The following is an 18630-nucleotide window of genomic DNA, read 5'->3' as shown; positions in this document are numbered from 1 at the left end:
ATGAGTTCTGTACTGTAACGGAAATGTAGATAAAGACAGCGGAGGCCATGCTTGATATTGCTTCTATATGAGTCTTGAAGAAGCAGTTACAGGAAACCTTAAGACATCACTGAGGTCATAGTATTCTGGAAAACGTTATCTCGGGTACGGCTCACAAATTGTCATACCTTCTTTATACTTTCTAACAGTTTTACCACTTACATACTATGCAGAGTCATCGAAAGCATCATTTCATAAATTGTTTTAAGATCCGTGCCTGTTTCCATCTTATCACGAAAATGTTAATATTTTGACTTTCGACTACCCATTCAAACAGTAAGATGGAAAGATGGAATAACATCGATAAACGACATTGACCTACAGTTATAGGTGATAAATACCAATATTTATTTCTATGGGACTATTTTTGACGACATAAGGAATCATACTTATCTGCATATTTTAAAAACAAAATGCATTAATCTCATGGAATAAGTGTATGTGAAACAGGCGTCATCAAAAGCAAATTTCCTCATCAGTTGACCTCAACATTCTGTGTGGTTATGTTATATTAGTAACACGGAACTGTTGCAGCATCAGTAAACAATGAATACACTGGAGTCGCATCATTCTTCTGTCGGCGCTGTATTGTAATTGAATGTGTGAGTTGTTGTGAGTAAATTGAAGCTTCATCATGGTCGGAAGGATACTGCCTGCAAATACAGAGTGAGTGAGTATCGTTTTACGCCGCTTCAGGAATAGGCCAGAATTATTACGGCGGCCGGGGGACACCAGAAATGGGCTTCACAACCAATTCAGATGTAGTCGCGTCACCATGTGTTGTTACGCAAGATGTATGATCAGTTTGGTTAATAAAGATGGATATGGTACACAAATATTATTATTTGCATAAACATGTTTATGAACATAACAGTATATTGCATAAATGTCAGTTCATATTCCTTCACATCCAACTTTCTTTTTACTTATACATGTAGTGTAAGGCATGATAAGGAATCGATATATATATATATATATATATATATATATATATATATATATATATATATATATATATATATATATTTCATATACTATTCATCACAACAACTTTCTGTCACCAAGTATTCGCATGGAATATATTGTGACATATATTGTAAGGTGTTTGCATGGGATACATCGTGACACTGTTCAAACTATATATGTTGTAACACCGATGTTTTTGCATGGGATATGTTGTAACAACAGTTGTTTGCATGGGATTCATCGTGACATAAGTTGTCGCATTGAATATGCTATAACGGCAGTTTTTTTTTATTGGAAAACATCATGACAACGGGTATTCGCATGAGATACATTTTAACACCAGGTGTTCGCATGGGGTACATCGTGACACAGGGGGCTGTCATAACATCCTTACTTACAGCCTAATACCAGGCTCTGAAGACGACTAAAGATACCACAAAGCAATAATTTCTTTCTGCAAACGGACAGCAGATTAGGTTTGAGGACATTCGAGTACATATGGTAGCGGAGATTAGTGGCTATAAATATTTCATAAACACGTGTGACGCACTCACATGCATGTTTATATGATATTTGTACGCGCTAAATGGCAATATCAACATACTTCTGGTTGATATGGTTGGTAACTGACACAATTGTGCCAATATACTTTATAAGGGGGCGTCATGTACCACACAGTGACATTTCGGGATTTTCAAATCCCATTCTTTGTGTTCGCTAAAACCATTTAACGCACGCATAAATGTTACCACTTTTATTTGCCTAATGCATCTTTCCATAAACATGTAACTGCATGCAGATAGGATGATACTTCATAACACAATATGTACTTGCCTAGAGTGAGAAGTGTCAGGCAGGTAATCCCTTGTACCAACATCCGGGGCATCACCAGCGTTGTAGCATCAGCGTCGTCGCACTTGCCCCTCTCGACTACACTGCCGAGCAGCTACACGGTGTTGATCCACACCGCTCGTGTCCAGGGCGGGTCTATTATTGGATGAAACCGACAGGCAATGTAGAGGTATTGTTGATCACCGCTGTTGGTGGGCAAGGTTATTATTTGGCAAGGTTGTTTGGAATTACTATTGATTATCTGATGCTGGAAGTGAGATTGATATTTGTATGATGATATTGTGAACTGTCATCATTCCACCTTGATTGTGTCAGCAAGAACGAGCATCATCATTCATATTCTCGTAGTTGATGGGTACATATCTTGTTCAGGGATGATATTGCAATGCATACATACAACTGAACTATTCAAATGTATATCATTCCACATAAAACCTCCCTTGGTAATATCAATTGACAAATGAATACTTAAAATGAAATCATACTATAACATTGTACACACACACGCGCGTACATCTCCCCCCCCCCCACACACACACACACACACACGCACACACTAACACACACACACACACACACACACACACACACACACACACACACACACACACACACACACACACACACACACACACACACACACACACACACACACACACACACTAACACTAACACTAACACACTAACACACTAACACACACACACACACACTAACACACACAAACACACACAAACACGCACGCACGCACACAAAACGTATACACTTATTGAAGCAGCTACACCAGGGAGAGGTCGCCTTCTCTATAGTACACATTGTAATATTTCCCTTTATGGTATAAGATCGTCATGCTGAAGGGAGCAAGTTGATGTTATCACTTGTACGACGTGGTGGAGGTTTGTGGGCTGTGTGTTATATGTTGGTCCTATTGCGTATCTCAAATGCATACTAACAAGAAAAATTACGTTATAGCGAATAACACTTCCTATGACTGCAATATGGGTATCTGTAACTGTTCTTCAGATAAATATCAATCACCATAGTCACATGGTTGACCAATGTGTCAAGAACGTCTGTTCTTGTCATCCAGTATATCAATCATTCCAAAACAGCTGGCTAAGAATAGAGAGAACGCTGATGTTCCGGTGATTGATGGCTTTGGCTTAATGATGCTTTGACAAGGGGCATGCCATGGTGAGTTTAAGAATGCTTCCCAACTGCATTCACTATAGAAACCTTAGGTCAGGCGAACGTGCCTAAAAAAATAAAATATAGCCTTCTATCTTTAAAGTGCTGTATTTAACTGTAAAAATCCATTTATATGTTGTTCAATCATATGACTGACAATAGTAATAATGATGATGACAATATTTGTTTTGGAATAGGCCTGTATACAGCCTCAGACCTATCCAGGCCAACAAACCTGATCTTGTCCTTTTTATAAATACAATGAAATCATTTATATCATTGAATTTTCTGTCCCTTTTGACACTAATGTGATTGGCAAGATTCAGGAAAAACATGGCCAATATGCTGACCTCGTTTTCGAAATGTCTCGCTTGCATCCCAAGTACCAAGTTGTCTGACTCCCAATTGTTCTCTGTTGACTGACATTGGGAGAGTGCCCGGGTTTGCTGCCAGGAATACAGGCCTTCTGGAAAAAGTTCTGGGTGGGTTTGACTAGGCAGCGCTTCCTGGGAGAAGTCACATTCACTGTCTGGGCTGCGTGTAGACGGGGCAAGGGCCCTGAGTTGATGATGAGCCAAACTAGCCTGACTGCCAGGATCACCATAACCCTCTTTGCTGGATTATTTTCTATTTCAATCGGAAAATAATAACAACAACAACAACAACAACAACAACAATAATAATAATAATTTTAATTTTTTTTAAATAATGATAAAAAAATACGAGTTTTGGGAAATGAGAAATAGCAACTGTGATTTTCAACCATGTAAAGTTTATCCTCACTGCTCGGGGGATTTCGAAACATATGGTTGTTCGAGACAGCTGTGCTGAAATGAAACACGCCAAACTTTGTGTGATGCAGATAAACAGTGTCAGAGTGTCACATGATACATCACGAATAATCGACATCGCAGAACACCTTGCCCTGATTACTGATTATGTACACAAAACGTGCCTGTGATAAGCAATTAAATCTACCGTCATGCATTCACAGAACGGTTATGTGGTCGCCATTATTTCTTGATCAGAGACCTTCGCGTACTGGGTAATTAACGCGTGATTAGATTTATCAGATCTAGATTAGATTAAACCCTGACTGAAAATGATTATATCCCCTTTAGCGTGATAACGATGTATCAGTTTACCTGCCATGTTACTTACTGAAACACGTTCATTATAAGGTGGTGTATCTCAAGTTTATATTTCAAAACTGACTTTCACTTTGTGTCAGTTCATTAGAGTAGGAACCGTCATAGAATGTGGGCCAAACTTCATTTTATACTTCGGCGGCTGTAGATCTAGACACCATTCCACGTAGTGTGTGTGTCCTCCTGTTTACACGGACAGTCGCCCAACAACCAGCTCTATCGCGGAATAAAGTAGTTCCTTAAAAGGAGAGGTGACACGTGACGCGCATATATGCTCAGATTGTTCAAGAGTAACATTGTTTGTACTTTAGTTGTAACAAATAGATACACATTATATCATCTTTACATGAGAAAGACCTGACAAGAACTATCTCACTAGTCACTATCACAGTCACAGCGACGAATTACATTTACACCAACTACTGGACGTCAAAACACGATGGACGTGACGGGGAGATTTCCGAAGTTGTTAATGTTGAAAAATTAGTATTCATATAGATACTGAAGCAGATGCATAGTTTGCTGTAGACCGTCACTGTCACTTCCGACACAGAACAAGTTGATAAATAATACGATAGTTTGAATGTGAATTTCTTCGTTTTGTTCAATAGGATGCGTCGTAGCGAGAATATTCGTGAACGGGCATGCAGTTAAACTCTCTGACCTTTCCCAATGTATGCCTAAATGGCTGAGTTCAAGATTAAAGGGTCTAAATGAAACAATTCTTCTATATTTTGTCGTATTAGGGAATTCCTTGGGGCTGTCCATGAGTGTTTAAGTCATTTTAAGAATACAGCCTCCCGAAAAACGCATGAACGTCTAAATGTGCCCTTCATATGCTAGTGAAATTTAGATTCGTGACCGACCTCTCGTCCAATGAAAAAGCCGTATGTCATTAAACAATTGTACTTTATTTGTTCCTGTAAACTTCAGTTCATAATTAGTAACCGACCATTACTTTGAAGGCAATGATCCACCACAGATTAAACTGGACATTTGCCCCAGTGTCTGTGTAACCCATACGTGTCTGTGTACCCTATACTTCTCTGTGTCACCTATACTTGTTTGCGTAACCCATACTTGTCTGTCTAATCCATACTTGTCTGTGTAACCTATACGTGTCTATTTAACCCATCCTTGCCTGTGTACCCCATACGTGTCTGTGTAACCTATACTTCTCAAACATATGTGTCTGTGTCACCTACACTTGTCTGTGTAACCCATACGTGTCTGTGTCACCTATACTTGTCTGTGTAACCTATACGTGTCTGTGTACCCTTTACATGTCTGTCTAACCTATACGTGTCTGTGTAATCCACACGTGTCTGTGTGCCCTATACTTGTCTGTGTAACCCACACGTGTCTGTGTGCCCTATACTTGTTTATCTAACCCATACGTCTCTGTCTTACCCATACGTGTCTGTGTAACCTATACGTGTCTGTCTAACCCATACGTGTCTGTGTAACCCATACGTGTCTGTGTACCCTATACATGTCTGTCTAACCCATGCGTGTCTGTGTAATCCACACGTGTCTGTGTGCCCTATACTTGTCTGTGTAACCCACACGTGTCTGTGTGCCCTATACTTGTTTGTCTAACCCATACATGTGTAACCTATACTTGTCTGTGTAACCCATACTTGTCTGTGTGTCCTATACTTGTCTGTGTAACCCACACGTGTCTGTGTGCCCTATACGTGTCTGTGTAACCCGCACGTGTCTGTGTGTCTGTATAATTCTTGAAAATTAGGAAGAAGAAATGTCAGTTATGGTAACTTGGACGAATACTTAATTGAGATGGATGCAGTTCCGGTTATAGACTAACATTTAGTCTCTGAAATCTTATATTACACAATATCCTTCTTGACTCTAAAAATAAAAAAAATCCCTATGCTGACTTCAGATGTGGAATAGAGCTAGCTTGAGCTGGCTAGACTTGCTTTTGTATGCATTTTTAGATTATTATTTTTTCATAAAAAAAAATATATTCCACGGTCATGGTGCAGGACTATTCCGGTTACTACACATAATTTTACCGGTGAACACATGTTTGAAAAAAATAAATTTATTGAAAGGAATCTTTGTACATTCTGTAAGGCAGATCCTGAATCTATTGTCCATCTTTTCTTGGAATATAGAGAAGTTGAATGTTTTGGCAATTTAGTCTTGTTTGTGGGTTCTACTTTTCAATTTGATGAAACTTTTGACTTGACACTCTTGTATGTCAAGTTTCATATGCAGAAGTGTAAAATTCCTGACAAGTTTCCTGATATAATTCATTTAAAAAAACAACTTTTGACTTATTATGAAATTGAAACGAAAAGGTACTATAACAAAACTAAATATTGGGAATTTCATAGTAAGTTTATTTATTTATTTATTTATTTATTTATTTATTTATTTATTTATTTATTTATTTATTTATTTATTTATTTATTTATTTATTTATTTATTTATTTATTTATTTATGTGTGAGCGAATGGACTATATATATTATTATATATATAACAAAACAACAGATTTCAGATTTCTATAGCTATATACCCTGTGGCGCTCGCGGTACCACGAACGGAATCCCTTGAATTCTGTGTTTGGCGTCCCTGGGCTATCTGCTATTGAAATGCGGCGTTCCCGGACCATAACCTGCCGGACAGCGACCACAGCTGGCGATGTTTGTTTGCCATGCCCCCGGCACCCAACAAGGAGCGGGTACCATCGGATCACAGCGTTAAGCTAATGGTGGTACACAATCTGGTTGTAAAAAGTGTTCATTGTATGTCTGGAGTATATCTGGACTGTAATCTATTTTATTCAAACTTCCATTGAATGTTGTTTACATAGATGTACCATATGTATACTGATTCCATCTATGCACACGAAGCTGTGCTTTCAGTGGCTCACACCCTCTCCCACCAGCTGCGACAATTATGTGTGTACATTAGTAATAGTCCACATATAAACGTCATACACATCTGTATTGGTCAATTATATATTTACAATATGTAAGAGTTAAGTATTGTAATTATTAACATGATTATAAGTTCTTATTCAAATAACGTAAAATATGGATAAATGTGTATTTAATGAATATATAGGGGCAGAAACTTTCTTCTTTTTTTATTTAAAGCCAAATGTTTTATACATTTGGAGCCATGCGCAACTCGACAAGATCAATGATCCACATCAGTAAACCCACTCTACACGATTCTTCAATATTACGACATTAATTTCCAATCTATCCGATTGAGGATAACTTTTACTTATGAATGGAATAAAATGGACAATATATCCACAAATGTTAGAGTGTTATTAAAGTAGGCCGTGTTTTGACGTCGTTGGAGATGGGAGATGTTGGGTTCACTGACTGCACATGTCACTGATAATAATGAGATATAATTGATATCAGTCTGATAATGGTAGTAACACATACTCATTCACGTGATCGTCAGCCATTGAATCACGATGAAGCAACAAGCAGCATGGTAAGCTCGATGGCCGTCGATACCGATGTTTACCGTGTCGACATGGTACAATTTAAATGGACTTTATTTAAAACAGAAAAAATAAAATTGTAACCGACCAGGAATCCCTTAATTTCTGTGGATGACGCATCTTATAAGAAATATTTTCCCAAGCGATTAGGGAGCGTGTGTGTGTGTGTGTGTGTGTGTGTGTGTGTGTGTGTGTGTGTGTGTGTGTGTGTGTGTGTGTGTGTGTGTGTGCGTGTATGTGTATGTATGTGTGTATATGCGTGTATGTGTATACGTGTGTGTGTGCGTATATGTGTATGTGTGTGTGTATACGTGTGTGTGTAGGGACAAATGGAATAAATGTATTGAGGTGAATTGAGATTTTATTGAAAAATAAAAGTGCAAAGGATATTCTGCGACTTGGTCTTATATTGAAGTTGCAAAACTTATTGAACGCCCCTCGTATGTGTATGAGCGTGTGTATACGTGTGTGTGTGCGCGCAAAGGAAGAGTACAAGTACTCGACCTGTAGTAAACACAGCAGATATCAGTTTGATATACATCTCATCAAAAGTATCGCACCACCAAATTTTAAGGAGTAATTGTGAATTCATTTTCAATAAAGAGATTTTTAAAAGTTGCATTTAGTGTTGACACATCATCTGCCTGTAGAATGCTGGCCACCTTAACTACCAAACGTAAGGGGTCTCTGTAGACAAATTCATGTTTGATGATTGAAAGTTCATGTGTCTTTACTGCGATTAATTTTGAGGGACTACTAAGTTGAGGGACTTGCCGAGATCAGAGCGTGTATGGAAGACCAGTGCCAGTGAGGAGACGGTCCCCGTACAGCGTACTCTTCCTCTGCACACACACCATATTGGTTTTGTTGTGTCCATTTTGATAACCATGCACTTGCCAAACGCCCTGTCTTCATGGGCGACAATGCCCGGCCCCACCGAGCACGAACTGTGACTGGCCATCTCCAGAACAACGCTGTTGAGACTCTGCCTTGGTCGCCTCACCAGACCCGAATCGAATCGAGCATTTATTACTTGCCCGTGAAGAGATCACCCGTTTAATAAACATACAGCTGTATTACACATTGTGTAATACCAAAACGCGTGCTTATGTACTCTCCGAACACGTTTCTAGAACAAATATTGAAAGCTCTCAACATCCCTTGGCTTATTCAACGACATTGCGTGTGGAGATGATAGATCACTGAGAGGAGCTTATGCACACTCGATGACCCCAGCAACCTTGTTGCTAGGCTGACGTCATATTGCATTGTTTCGCTGAAGGATCTTGCAACAAAATTCCACAATTTACGTCATCGGGTATTGTGAGGTCATTGTAAACTTTGAGCTGCAAGGCCCCGTTCCACAAGGGGATCGTGCTGTAGCACGACAGTCGTTGGTCTAAGTTAAAGTATGTGAGTTGCGATAACCTTAACGCTACTATAATTGTGTGGAACGGACGCCTGAATTCTAAAGGTGGGCCGTTGTATGGTATTAAATTCATACGTTTCAACTTTTGACGTGTTTGAAGTATTAGTGTGTTAAACTCATTTGGACTATGCCGTGGATCGTGGAGGCGTCAGTCTATTCACACTCAACAGTATAATTCTAAAAACGTTATAAATGGCAAGTAATAAATAAAATACAAAACGACCTCCCGTGTAAAACCAATTTTATGAAACTCGTGAATAGTTGTGGTATCTGACTCGCTTTCGCTCGTCAGATACCACAACTATTCACTTGTTTCATAAAATTGGTATTACACGGGAGCTCGTTTAGTATTCTATATTTATCAGATCAGTTGGTATATACAAAATGTTTTAAACATATTTATTTCCCAACTTGTGAACTGGATTGGTAAACAAGCAAAAACTTATTTGAATACCGCTCCAGAATTAGAATACAACATAATATGACAAAAGTACGGTCAAGGAATACAATTGTATACATGTTCTTATTATAGAAACTACGTTGAAACTACGTTGTTGGTGCTGTTAGGTCTCATTTTTAGTAGTAATAGTGTACTGTAATATACGGCAAGGAATAGTCTTATAAATTTAAGATGCTATGTAAAATCACAAAACCTATTGGATAGCTGAATGTAGTCTTGTACTGATTTAAGAATTTCTAAGTTTATTGTTGACGTCCTTTCGGGATTACCTAAAAGAATTGAATTTAGATCATATCCCTTAACATAATAGTACATATTCTGTCTTAAAACATTGTAATTTGGGCATATGAGAAAGAAGTGAAGTGCATCTTCAGTGTGATGGCCACAGCTACATGCGGGATTTTCTGATAAATATCGTGCGACCCGGTCTGCATTAAGATCACTGCATCCAAGTCGAAGGCGGGCGTGCACAATTTGACAAAATCTGGACCCGTAGTTTAGATCAAAACTTATCATATTTTTTGAAGTCCTCTTTATATGTTTTTTGAAAGTACTCAATGTATCTGCATCTATATATTCGTCCGATAGCGAATTCCAAATTTGGACAGTATCAGGAATAAATGATTTAGCATAATTTACCGTTTTACAGTTAACAGTTTGCAAATTAGAACTATTTCTCAAATTGAACCTACTCGTTTCTGAGACTTTTTGAGGAATAAGATCAGAAAGATAAGCCGGTACTAATTTATTTACAATTTTATAAAAAAGTACTTAGTTTCGACATGTATCGTCGTTCTTCTAGTGATGTTAGGTTAGTTTCCTTATATAGTTTACTGTGACTGGTGCCACGGACGGCTCCGCAAATAGTTCTTAGTGCATCTAGGTTTAATTTTTCAAGCAGTGATGCTTGCTCCTTTGTACATTTATCCCAGATGTAACAACAGTAATCAAAGATTAGCAAGATAAAGGATTTATACATTGTTTCTAAGGTCTTTCTACTTAGGCGGTATTTAAAGCTTCTAAGACAATTAATCATTGGACTAACCTTCTTAAGTATACTATCAGTATGATAGTCCCACAGGCAATCATGTTGAAGTATTAAACCTAAATGTTTATGTGAGTTAACTTCCTCGATTATAGTATCATTAAGTTTCAAACTTGGTTTAGGAGTAGGACGTATTTTACGTGAGAACTGGACAGATATGGTTTTGCTAAGGTTTAAGTTAACCTGCCACATTTCAGCCCATATAGAAATTTTGGCTAAGTCAGTGTTTAAACAATTAGCTGCTGTATCGGGATCGTCTACAACTACATATAAAGAAGTATCATCTGCAAACAGTCTAATATTACTTCCAATTTCATCGACAATATCATTTATATAGATAATAAATAAAAGTGGTCCTAATACTGACCCCTGAGGGACACCAGCCATAACAGGTCTTAAGTCTGAACTATAACCATTTATAACTACTTTTTGGGATCTATTTTCTAAGTAACTTTGGAACCATTGTAAAAGTTTACCGCAAATACCAAATGAATTGAGTTTACATAAAATGCCTTTATGCCATACCTTGTCAAAAGCCTTGCTTATATCACAAAAAAACCGCTCTAACTTCTTTACCTTTATCTAGACTAAGTTCGTTAGCAATAAAATCATACAAGTAAGTAAGCTGGTTGGTAGTGGAATCTCCTGGCATAAAACCTGATTGTAGATTTGTTAGTAAATCATTATCTCTCAAGTAATTAAATACATATTTAAAGACACACTTTTCAAAAACTTTAGACAGGCAGCATGTAAGAGCTACCGGCCTATAATTTGAACACTCATTTACATTGCCCTTCTTAAAAATAGGTACCACTGAAGCTTCTTTCCAAATACATGGAAAAACTGACTTATCTAACGATGTATTAAATAATGCTGTCAGGGGATCAGATATTGCTGTTGCGGACAGTTTTAGAAATTTATTTCCTATTCCGTCTGGCCCTGTTGCTTTATTCGCATCTATCGAGAGTAAAATATCCAAAACTTCTTTTTTTGAAAGAATAATAGACGAAAGTGATTCATCAGTTTTCTTAGCAAGTTTAGGTGGTGTAAGGTTTGGTTTTTCAACGATAGCTTGGTCCGTAAAATATTTGTTAAGCACACTCGCAATGTCTTCATTTTCATCATATATCTCGTCTTGATACTTTATCGGAGGGAATCTGTTGACATTGTTTCTGTTCTTAAGAAAAAAAATTACCAAACGCCACCAAATCTTTTCTCCGTATACATTATTAATTCTGTTTTCAATTTTGGCTACATATTCCTTTTTAGCAATACGAACAGTTGAAACAACCCTATTCCTAATATGCCTAAAGTTAGCCCAGTCGATAGCTCCATTACGTTTTTTAGCGAGTTTATGAATGCGATTGCGTTTTCTTATAAGTTTGCGTATTTCATTATTAATCCAAGGTGGATCATCAGGTCTTATTGTTACAGTTTTGTTTAGAATTCGTTTATTACATATATCCATAACAGAGCAAGTGAAAGATTTAGCCATATTATCAACATCATCAGTTTTAAAATAATCCCACTTAATATTAACTAAATCATTTACAATCCCATCTCTAGCAGCTTGATCATAGCTATATATTTTCCTTTTATAGTTACTTGAACTGGGATTTTAGTGATGACATATACTGGACAATGGTCACTACAAATAGGATCTAGAACATCAGATTTCCAAACACTATTAACATTAGTAACAAACAATAAATCAATCAGAGTGCTGGAAGTAGATGTGATCCTTGTAGGTTCAGTGATAATCTGAGTCAATCCATACATCGATTGTAAGTAATCGATTTTGTGTTTACTTACCCCAAAGACATCTAAATTAAAATCCCCAGCAATAACAACTGGAATATTCAAATCTACTGCATTACCTATTGACTGATCAATCAGTTCCCAATATGCTTCACTCTTGTCTACCCTATAAAATGTTCCTATCAGATATTTACCACCTTTACATCTAATTTCTACCCATAATGCCTCAAGATCATTAGTGCATAACTGGTTCATGTCTTTTACATACAAGTTATTTTTAACATATATTGCAACACCCCCACCTCGACTTGGTCGGTCCTTTCTAAACGGTAAATGGAAACCGGGTATTGAGATGTCAGTACTAGGTATGCCCTCATGTAGCCAGGTTTCCGTTATACAGATGACATCATTGGAATTAAGTTCTGTGTACAGCATATCTACTTTATCTTTAAACTTCTTACATTAAGATGAACAATCTTCTAATTACCATAAATTACTGGTCCTGGGTTGGGATGAACATCGCCACAGCATAAGAGAAGAAGAGTCAAAAGAAGAATTATCCTTGAATTATAAATGCAAAGACAAGATAAAAGTGATAATGACAAATTTGACTCTTGCTTTGCCGTGAATAAGAGCTGAGAGCAAACCCATCGCCTGTCTGTATTGTGTTAATTCAACCGACATCTTTAGTTAGTGGCATAAGTTCATACAGGCAGATGGTGGGTTTATTTATTGATAGTTGTGTATCAGGAACAAAACAAACCTGACACGGCCGACAACAGATGACAACATAATGCAAATAATAATGATGAAGAAAAGAACTGAAAACAAAATAACCATGTCCATGGTTATAAAACAAGGTAAAGAAAAGATGAAGAAGGATTGACAATAATGCAATCATTCTTCTCATGATTTAAATGGGAAGCCAAAATAAGAAGAAAAACAGTTATTCAGAAATACGAAACTAAGTCAGATCGGTAGTTATAGGTCATGATGACCTGGCAGCATTGCACGGGCCACGAAGCAGTTGTTGCAACAGGTGCATACTTTTTTCAAGTAATTGGCAATACCAGCCAGGATAAAACTTGCCTAGATTGTCATCTTAACACAATCATACCACGTGGATTGTAGACGGAATACTACCAATGTAAGTAGAAACTGTTATAACAGTAGCGTTAGTGGTTATTTTACTACTATTTGAAATTGTAGTTAGACACGTTATACTAATTACTTCTTGTGCGATTTGTACGAATGACATGTAAAATAGTGTCGATATCAGATTATAGAGTTTTACAGACTATGAGAAGTTAGTCATTTTCTGATCACTGGTCATCCAAATATAAACTGACGTCCAAAAGAAACTTTACCAACTGAAAATATAAATTTCAGACAATGTATAATTTTTTTTTCGATAAAGTCTATCTAAATCACATAACCTAAATACAACAATAGTGTATGGAGCAAATGTTAATCGTCTGTTACATGTTCGCGAGATAACACGCGAAAAAGTGAAAAACACGTGCACCACTGACAACTGCAAATGCACGTGCGGGTAAGGGTATAAAACGATTGCAACGGCAAGTCAGACATCCACAGTGATAAAAAAACCAAAAGAAATGCCACGACTCACAGTCGAACAACGTGAACGAGCCTTGGGTACGGTACAGATAGGAGCCACCCACGCCCATATTGCACGAACCTTCGGTTGCTCCCGTGTTGCCGTTACCAACTTGATGCAACGTTACAGACAGACAGGGCGGACCGCTGACAGGCCAAGAACAGGCAGACCCAGGGTGACCAAGCCCCATGATGACCGGTACTTGCGTACCTTGCACCTCCGGAATCGCTTCCTGACAGTGACGTCATCGGCGACAAATGCCTTAGTTCACAGGGTTAGTCGACAAACAGTGGCCAGGAGACTCAGGGCTCATGGAATCAGGGCTTTTAGACCATACAGAGGACAGCTATTGACAGCGCAATATCGTCGTCTGCGATTGAGATGGGCCCGGACTGTACGACGTTGGCAACGACGTGACTGGCAGAGGGTTGTCTTCACTGACGAAAGTCGATTCTGTATGTTTAGGGCTGATGGAAGACAACGCGTTTACCGCCGACGGGGTGAACGAACGGCGGCGTGTTGCGTGCAGGAGGTCGTACCGTATGGTGGAGGGAGTGTCATGGTGTGGGGAGGGATCTGCGGGCAGGAGAGGACACCGCTGGTCATCGTTGACTTGACAGGTCAGCGGTACATGGATAACATTCTTCGTCCAGTTGTCCTATCATTTCTCCAACAGAAGCCACGTGGTGTCATTTATCAGCATGACAACGCTAGAGCCCATGCAGCCAGAATTGTCGCTAACTTCCTCGCAGCCAACAACGTCAAGGTCCTGCCGTGGCCTGCACGCTCACCCGACATGTCCCCAATAGAACACCCCTGGGACTTGATGGATCGTCGTGTTCGACAACGACCACACTCTTCAGCCAACCGGCAAGACCTGATCTTGGCCCTCCAAGAAGAATGGCGTCAAATCCCACGTGACCTCTCATCAGACGACTGACTTTTTCTGTGCGTCGAAGAGTTTTTGTGTGTATTGAGGCATTTGGTGGTCACACACGCTACTAATGACTTCTTATTGAACGTGAGCGATTGTTTATGTACTCTGCCTATTGTCCATGATTCTGAAAGCTCGAGATTTGTACCACACCCAACATTGGGGGGCTCTGACGTCATTCTCGGTCGCGGTATGATTGTCATTTTCAGTGTCGATTATGTTGATATATTGATCTTCTCAATACACTTTACTTCATACATGTATGTTTTGTTGTTTTTGAGAAAGAGTGATTTCAAACTCTGGTAAAGTTTCTTTTGGACGTCAGTTTATTTATATAACAATCAATGTAGGTCATCTAGTTATCATAACTGCATGCACTGGAGACTTGACGTTTAGGCAGGAATAGACACACATCCTGAAAACATGTGAGGAAAACAGATTTGGCCAGTCAGCGGATGGCAGATATTAAGCAGCTGCCTCCGAAGGAAAGCATCAATAACAGCAGGTTAGCATGTGAAGAAGTGTGACAGGAACAATTTCACAACAAGCCTGTCTGTTATGGATTGCCTAGGGGTCAGTTCTGAAACAAGCCAGCGTTATAGAGATACCCCATCGATGTCGGCACTCACCGTCAAAATGAAGACCTACAACATCGTTATAGACTTAATGCTTGTTCCAGCAGGCAACCACATGCTATTCCGTGTTAGAATGCTGTCCCTCTGTGTGAGCAAAGTATGCCGGTATGTGCAAAGAAGCAGTTCCCCTGTCTGTCGAGATATATACATAACTGACATCCTCATGTTTTTTAATGATATGATATATAGTTCGAAGGACATATGGAAACACACACGGACAAAGATCCGTGTGGAAAGAATTGCACAAAGAACAATAAAAAAGAGATATCACGAATATAATTAAAAAGGCAACGCAAATCAGATTGGTGATAAGACACTTTTATACACCAACTTCTTTCTAAGCTTTAATGTGTGTTTATTTGTGGCTTCAGTATCACATGTTTCTATTCATGACAGAAACGAATATCAATACCTTCAGGTCGTAGCGATAATAATCATATCGTCTATTATTACCTCAAGGGTAAAACATATCAGTGCACATATTTCTGATATTTGAACTTTGTGAACGTGAGAACATGTCGATTTCATGGACGTGAGGCAAAATAGAGGGGAAATATACATTTACATCTGAAAATCAGCGATGACACAAGGTGTTCCTGAAAAAGCCTGTCCGTCCCGAAAGCACCCACCACTCACATACTGCCGTGTTGTAGACTGTCACAACTATAGCGGAAAGATGAATGTAGGCATAGTGGTAGGAAGGACGTACTGTCGTGTTTGGACTGTCACAACTACAGCGGAAAGGCGAATGAAGGCACAGTGTCTTGAAGGACTTACTGCCGTAATGCAGACTGTCACAACTATAGTGGAAAGGTGAATGTAGACACAGTGTCTTGAAGGACTTACTACCGTTATGTAGACTGTCACAACTATAGTGGAAAGGTGAATGTAGACACAGTGTCTTGAAAGACTTACTACCGTTATGTAGACTGTCACAACTATAGTGGAAAGGTGAATGTAGACACAGTGTCTTGAAGGACTTACTGCCGTAATGTAGACTGTCACAACTATAGCGGAAAGGTGAATGTAGACATTGTGATAGAGATGACGTACTGCCGTGTTGTAGACTGTCACAACTATAGCGGAAAGGTGAATGTAGACACAGTGATAGAGATGACGTACTGCCGTGTTGTAGACTGACACAACTATAGCAGAAAGGTGAATGTAGACACAGTGTTAGAGATGACGTACCGCCGTGTTGTAGACTGACACAACTATAGCGGAAAGGTGAATGTAGGTACAATGATAGAGATGACGTTCTGCCGTTTTGTAGACTGACACAACTATAGCGGAAAGGTGAATGTAGACACAGTGATAGAGATGACGTTCTGCCGTGTTGTAGACTGTCACTCAAGACTATAGCAGTACTGCCGTGTTGTAGACTGTCACAACTATAGCGGAAAGGGAAAGGGAAAGGTGAATGTAGGTACAGTGATAGAGATGACGTACTGCCGTGTTGTAGACTGTCACTCAAGACTATAGCGGAAAGGGAAAGGGAAAGGGAAAGGTGAATGTAGGTAAAGTGATAGAGATGACGTACTGCCGTGTTGTAGACTGTCACAACTATAGCGGAAAGGTGAATGTAGACACAGTGATAGAGATGACGTTCTGCCGTGTTGTAGACTGTCACACCTACAACGGAAAGGTGAATGTAGACCCAGTGATAGAGATGACGTACTGCCGTGTTGTAGACTGACACAACTATAGCCGAAAGGTGAATGTAGGTACAGTGATAGAGATGACGTTCTGCCGTTTTGTAGACTGTCACACCTACAACGGAAAGGTGAATGTAGACACAGTGATAGAGATGACGTACTGCCGTGTTGTAGACTGACACAACTATAGCCGAAAGGTGAATGTAGGTACAGTGATAGAGATGACGTTCTGCCGTTTTGTAGACTGACACACCTACAACGGAAAGGTGAATGTAGACACAGTGATAGAGATGACGTTCTGCCGTGTTGTAGACTGTCACAACTATAGCGGAAAGGGAAAGGGAAAGGTGAATGTAGGTAAAGTGATAGAGATGACGTTCTGCCGTGTTGTAGACTGACACAACTACAGCGGAAAGGTGAATGTAGGTACAGTGATAGAGATGACGTACTGCCGTGTTGTAGACTGTCACAACTATAGCGGAAAGGTGAATGTAGACACAGTGATAGAGATGACGTTCTGCCGTGTTGTAGACTGTCACAACTATAGCGGAAAGGTGAATGTAGACACTGTGATAGAGATGACGTACTGCCGTGTTGTAGACTGTCACAACTATAGCGGAAAGGTGAACGTAGACACAGTGATAGAGATGACGTTCTGCCGTGTTGTAGACTGTCACACCTACAACGGAAAGGTGAATATAGACACAGTGATAGAGATGACGTACTGCCGTGTTGTAGACTGTCACACCTACAACGGGAAACTTGAATTTAGGCACAGTGTCTGGAAGGACGTACTGCCGTGTTGTAGTGAGTGAGTATGGTTTTACGCCGCTTTTAGCAATATTCCAGGAATATCACGGCGGGGGACACCAGAAATGGGCTTCACACATTGAACCCATGTCGGGAATCGAACCCAGGTATTAGCAGTGACGAGCGAACGCTTTAATCACTAGGCTCCCCGACCGCCCCTTGCTGTGTTGTAGACTGTCACAACTATAGCAGAAAGGTGAATGTAGACACAGTGATAGGGATGACGTACTGCCGTGTTGTAGACTGTCACAACCATAGCGGAAAGGTGAATGTAGACACAGTGTCTCGAATGACGTACTGCCGTGTTGTAGACTGTCACAACTATAGCGGAAAGGTGAATGTAGACACAGTGTCTCGAATGACGTACTGCCGTGTTGTAGACTGTCACAACTATAGCGGAAAGGTGAATGTAGACACAGTGTCTCGAATGACGTACTGCCGTGTTATTGTAATACGATGAAAATCAATTTTGTTAACATTGTTTGTCATATGCAAAAGTTACTTATGAATGTTTTAAATTGTTATTCATTTTGTCGTTAAATGATAAATAATGATATACATGGTAACTACTGTCGGAAGTAAATAACACCTGTATTGCTGAAA

The 18630-nt window shown here is 39.3% G+C and overlaps 1 protein-coding gene across 1 annotated transcript in view; it reads right to left on the bottom strand.

Annotated features, from left to right (window-relative positions):
* The window catches only part of LOC124115549, a 35709-nt gene extending 33735 nt beyond the window's left edge, over window positions 1–1974 (bottom strand). Inside the window, exon 1 of the mRNA XM_048386368.1 lies at window positions 1840–1974. Coding sequence (XP_048242325.1) covers window positions 1840–1891 — 52 coding nt within the window. The 5' untranslated portion in view covers window positions 1892–1974. The remainder of the gene's footprint in view (window positions 1–1839) is intronic.
* Between the last annotated feature and the right edge of the window lie 16656 nt (window positions 1975–18630).

The sequence above is a fragment of the Haliotis rufescens genome, unplaced genomic scaffold (genome assembly GCF_023055435.1).
Source record: "Haliotis rufescens isolate VD_foot unplaced genomic scaffold, xgHalRufe1.0.p SCAF_6, whole genome shotgun sequence".
Lineage (NCBI taxonomy): Eukaryota > Metazoa > Mollusca > Gastropoda > Lepetellida > Haliotidae > Haliotis > Haliotis rufescens.
The sequence above is the reverse complement of the archived record's forward strand: the minus strand, read 5'-3'. Positions and strand labels throughout refer to the sequence as shown.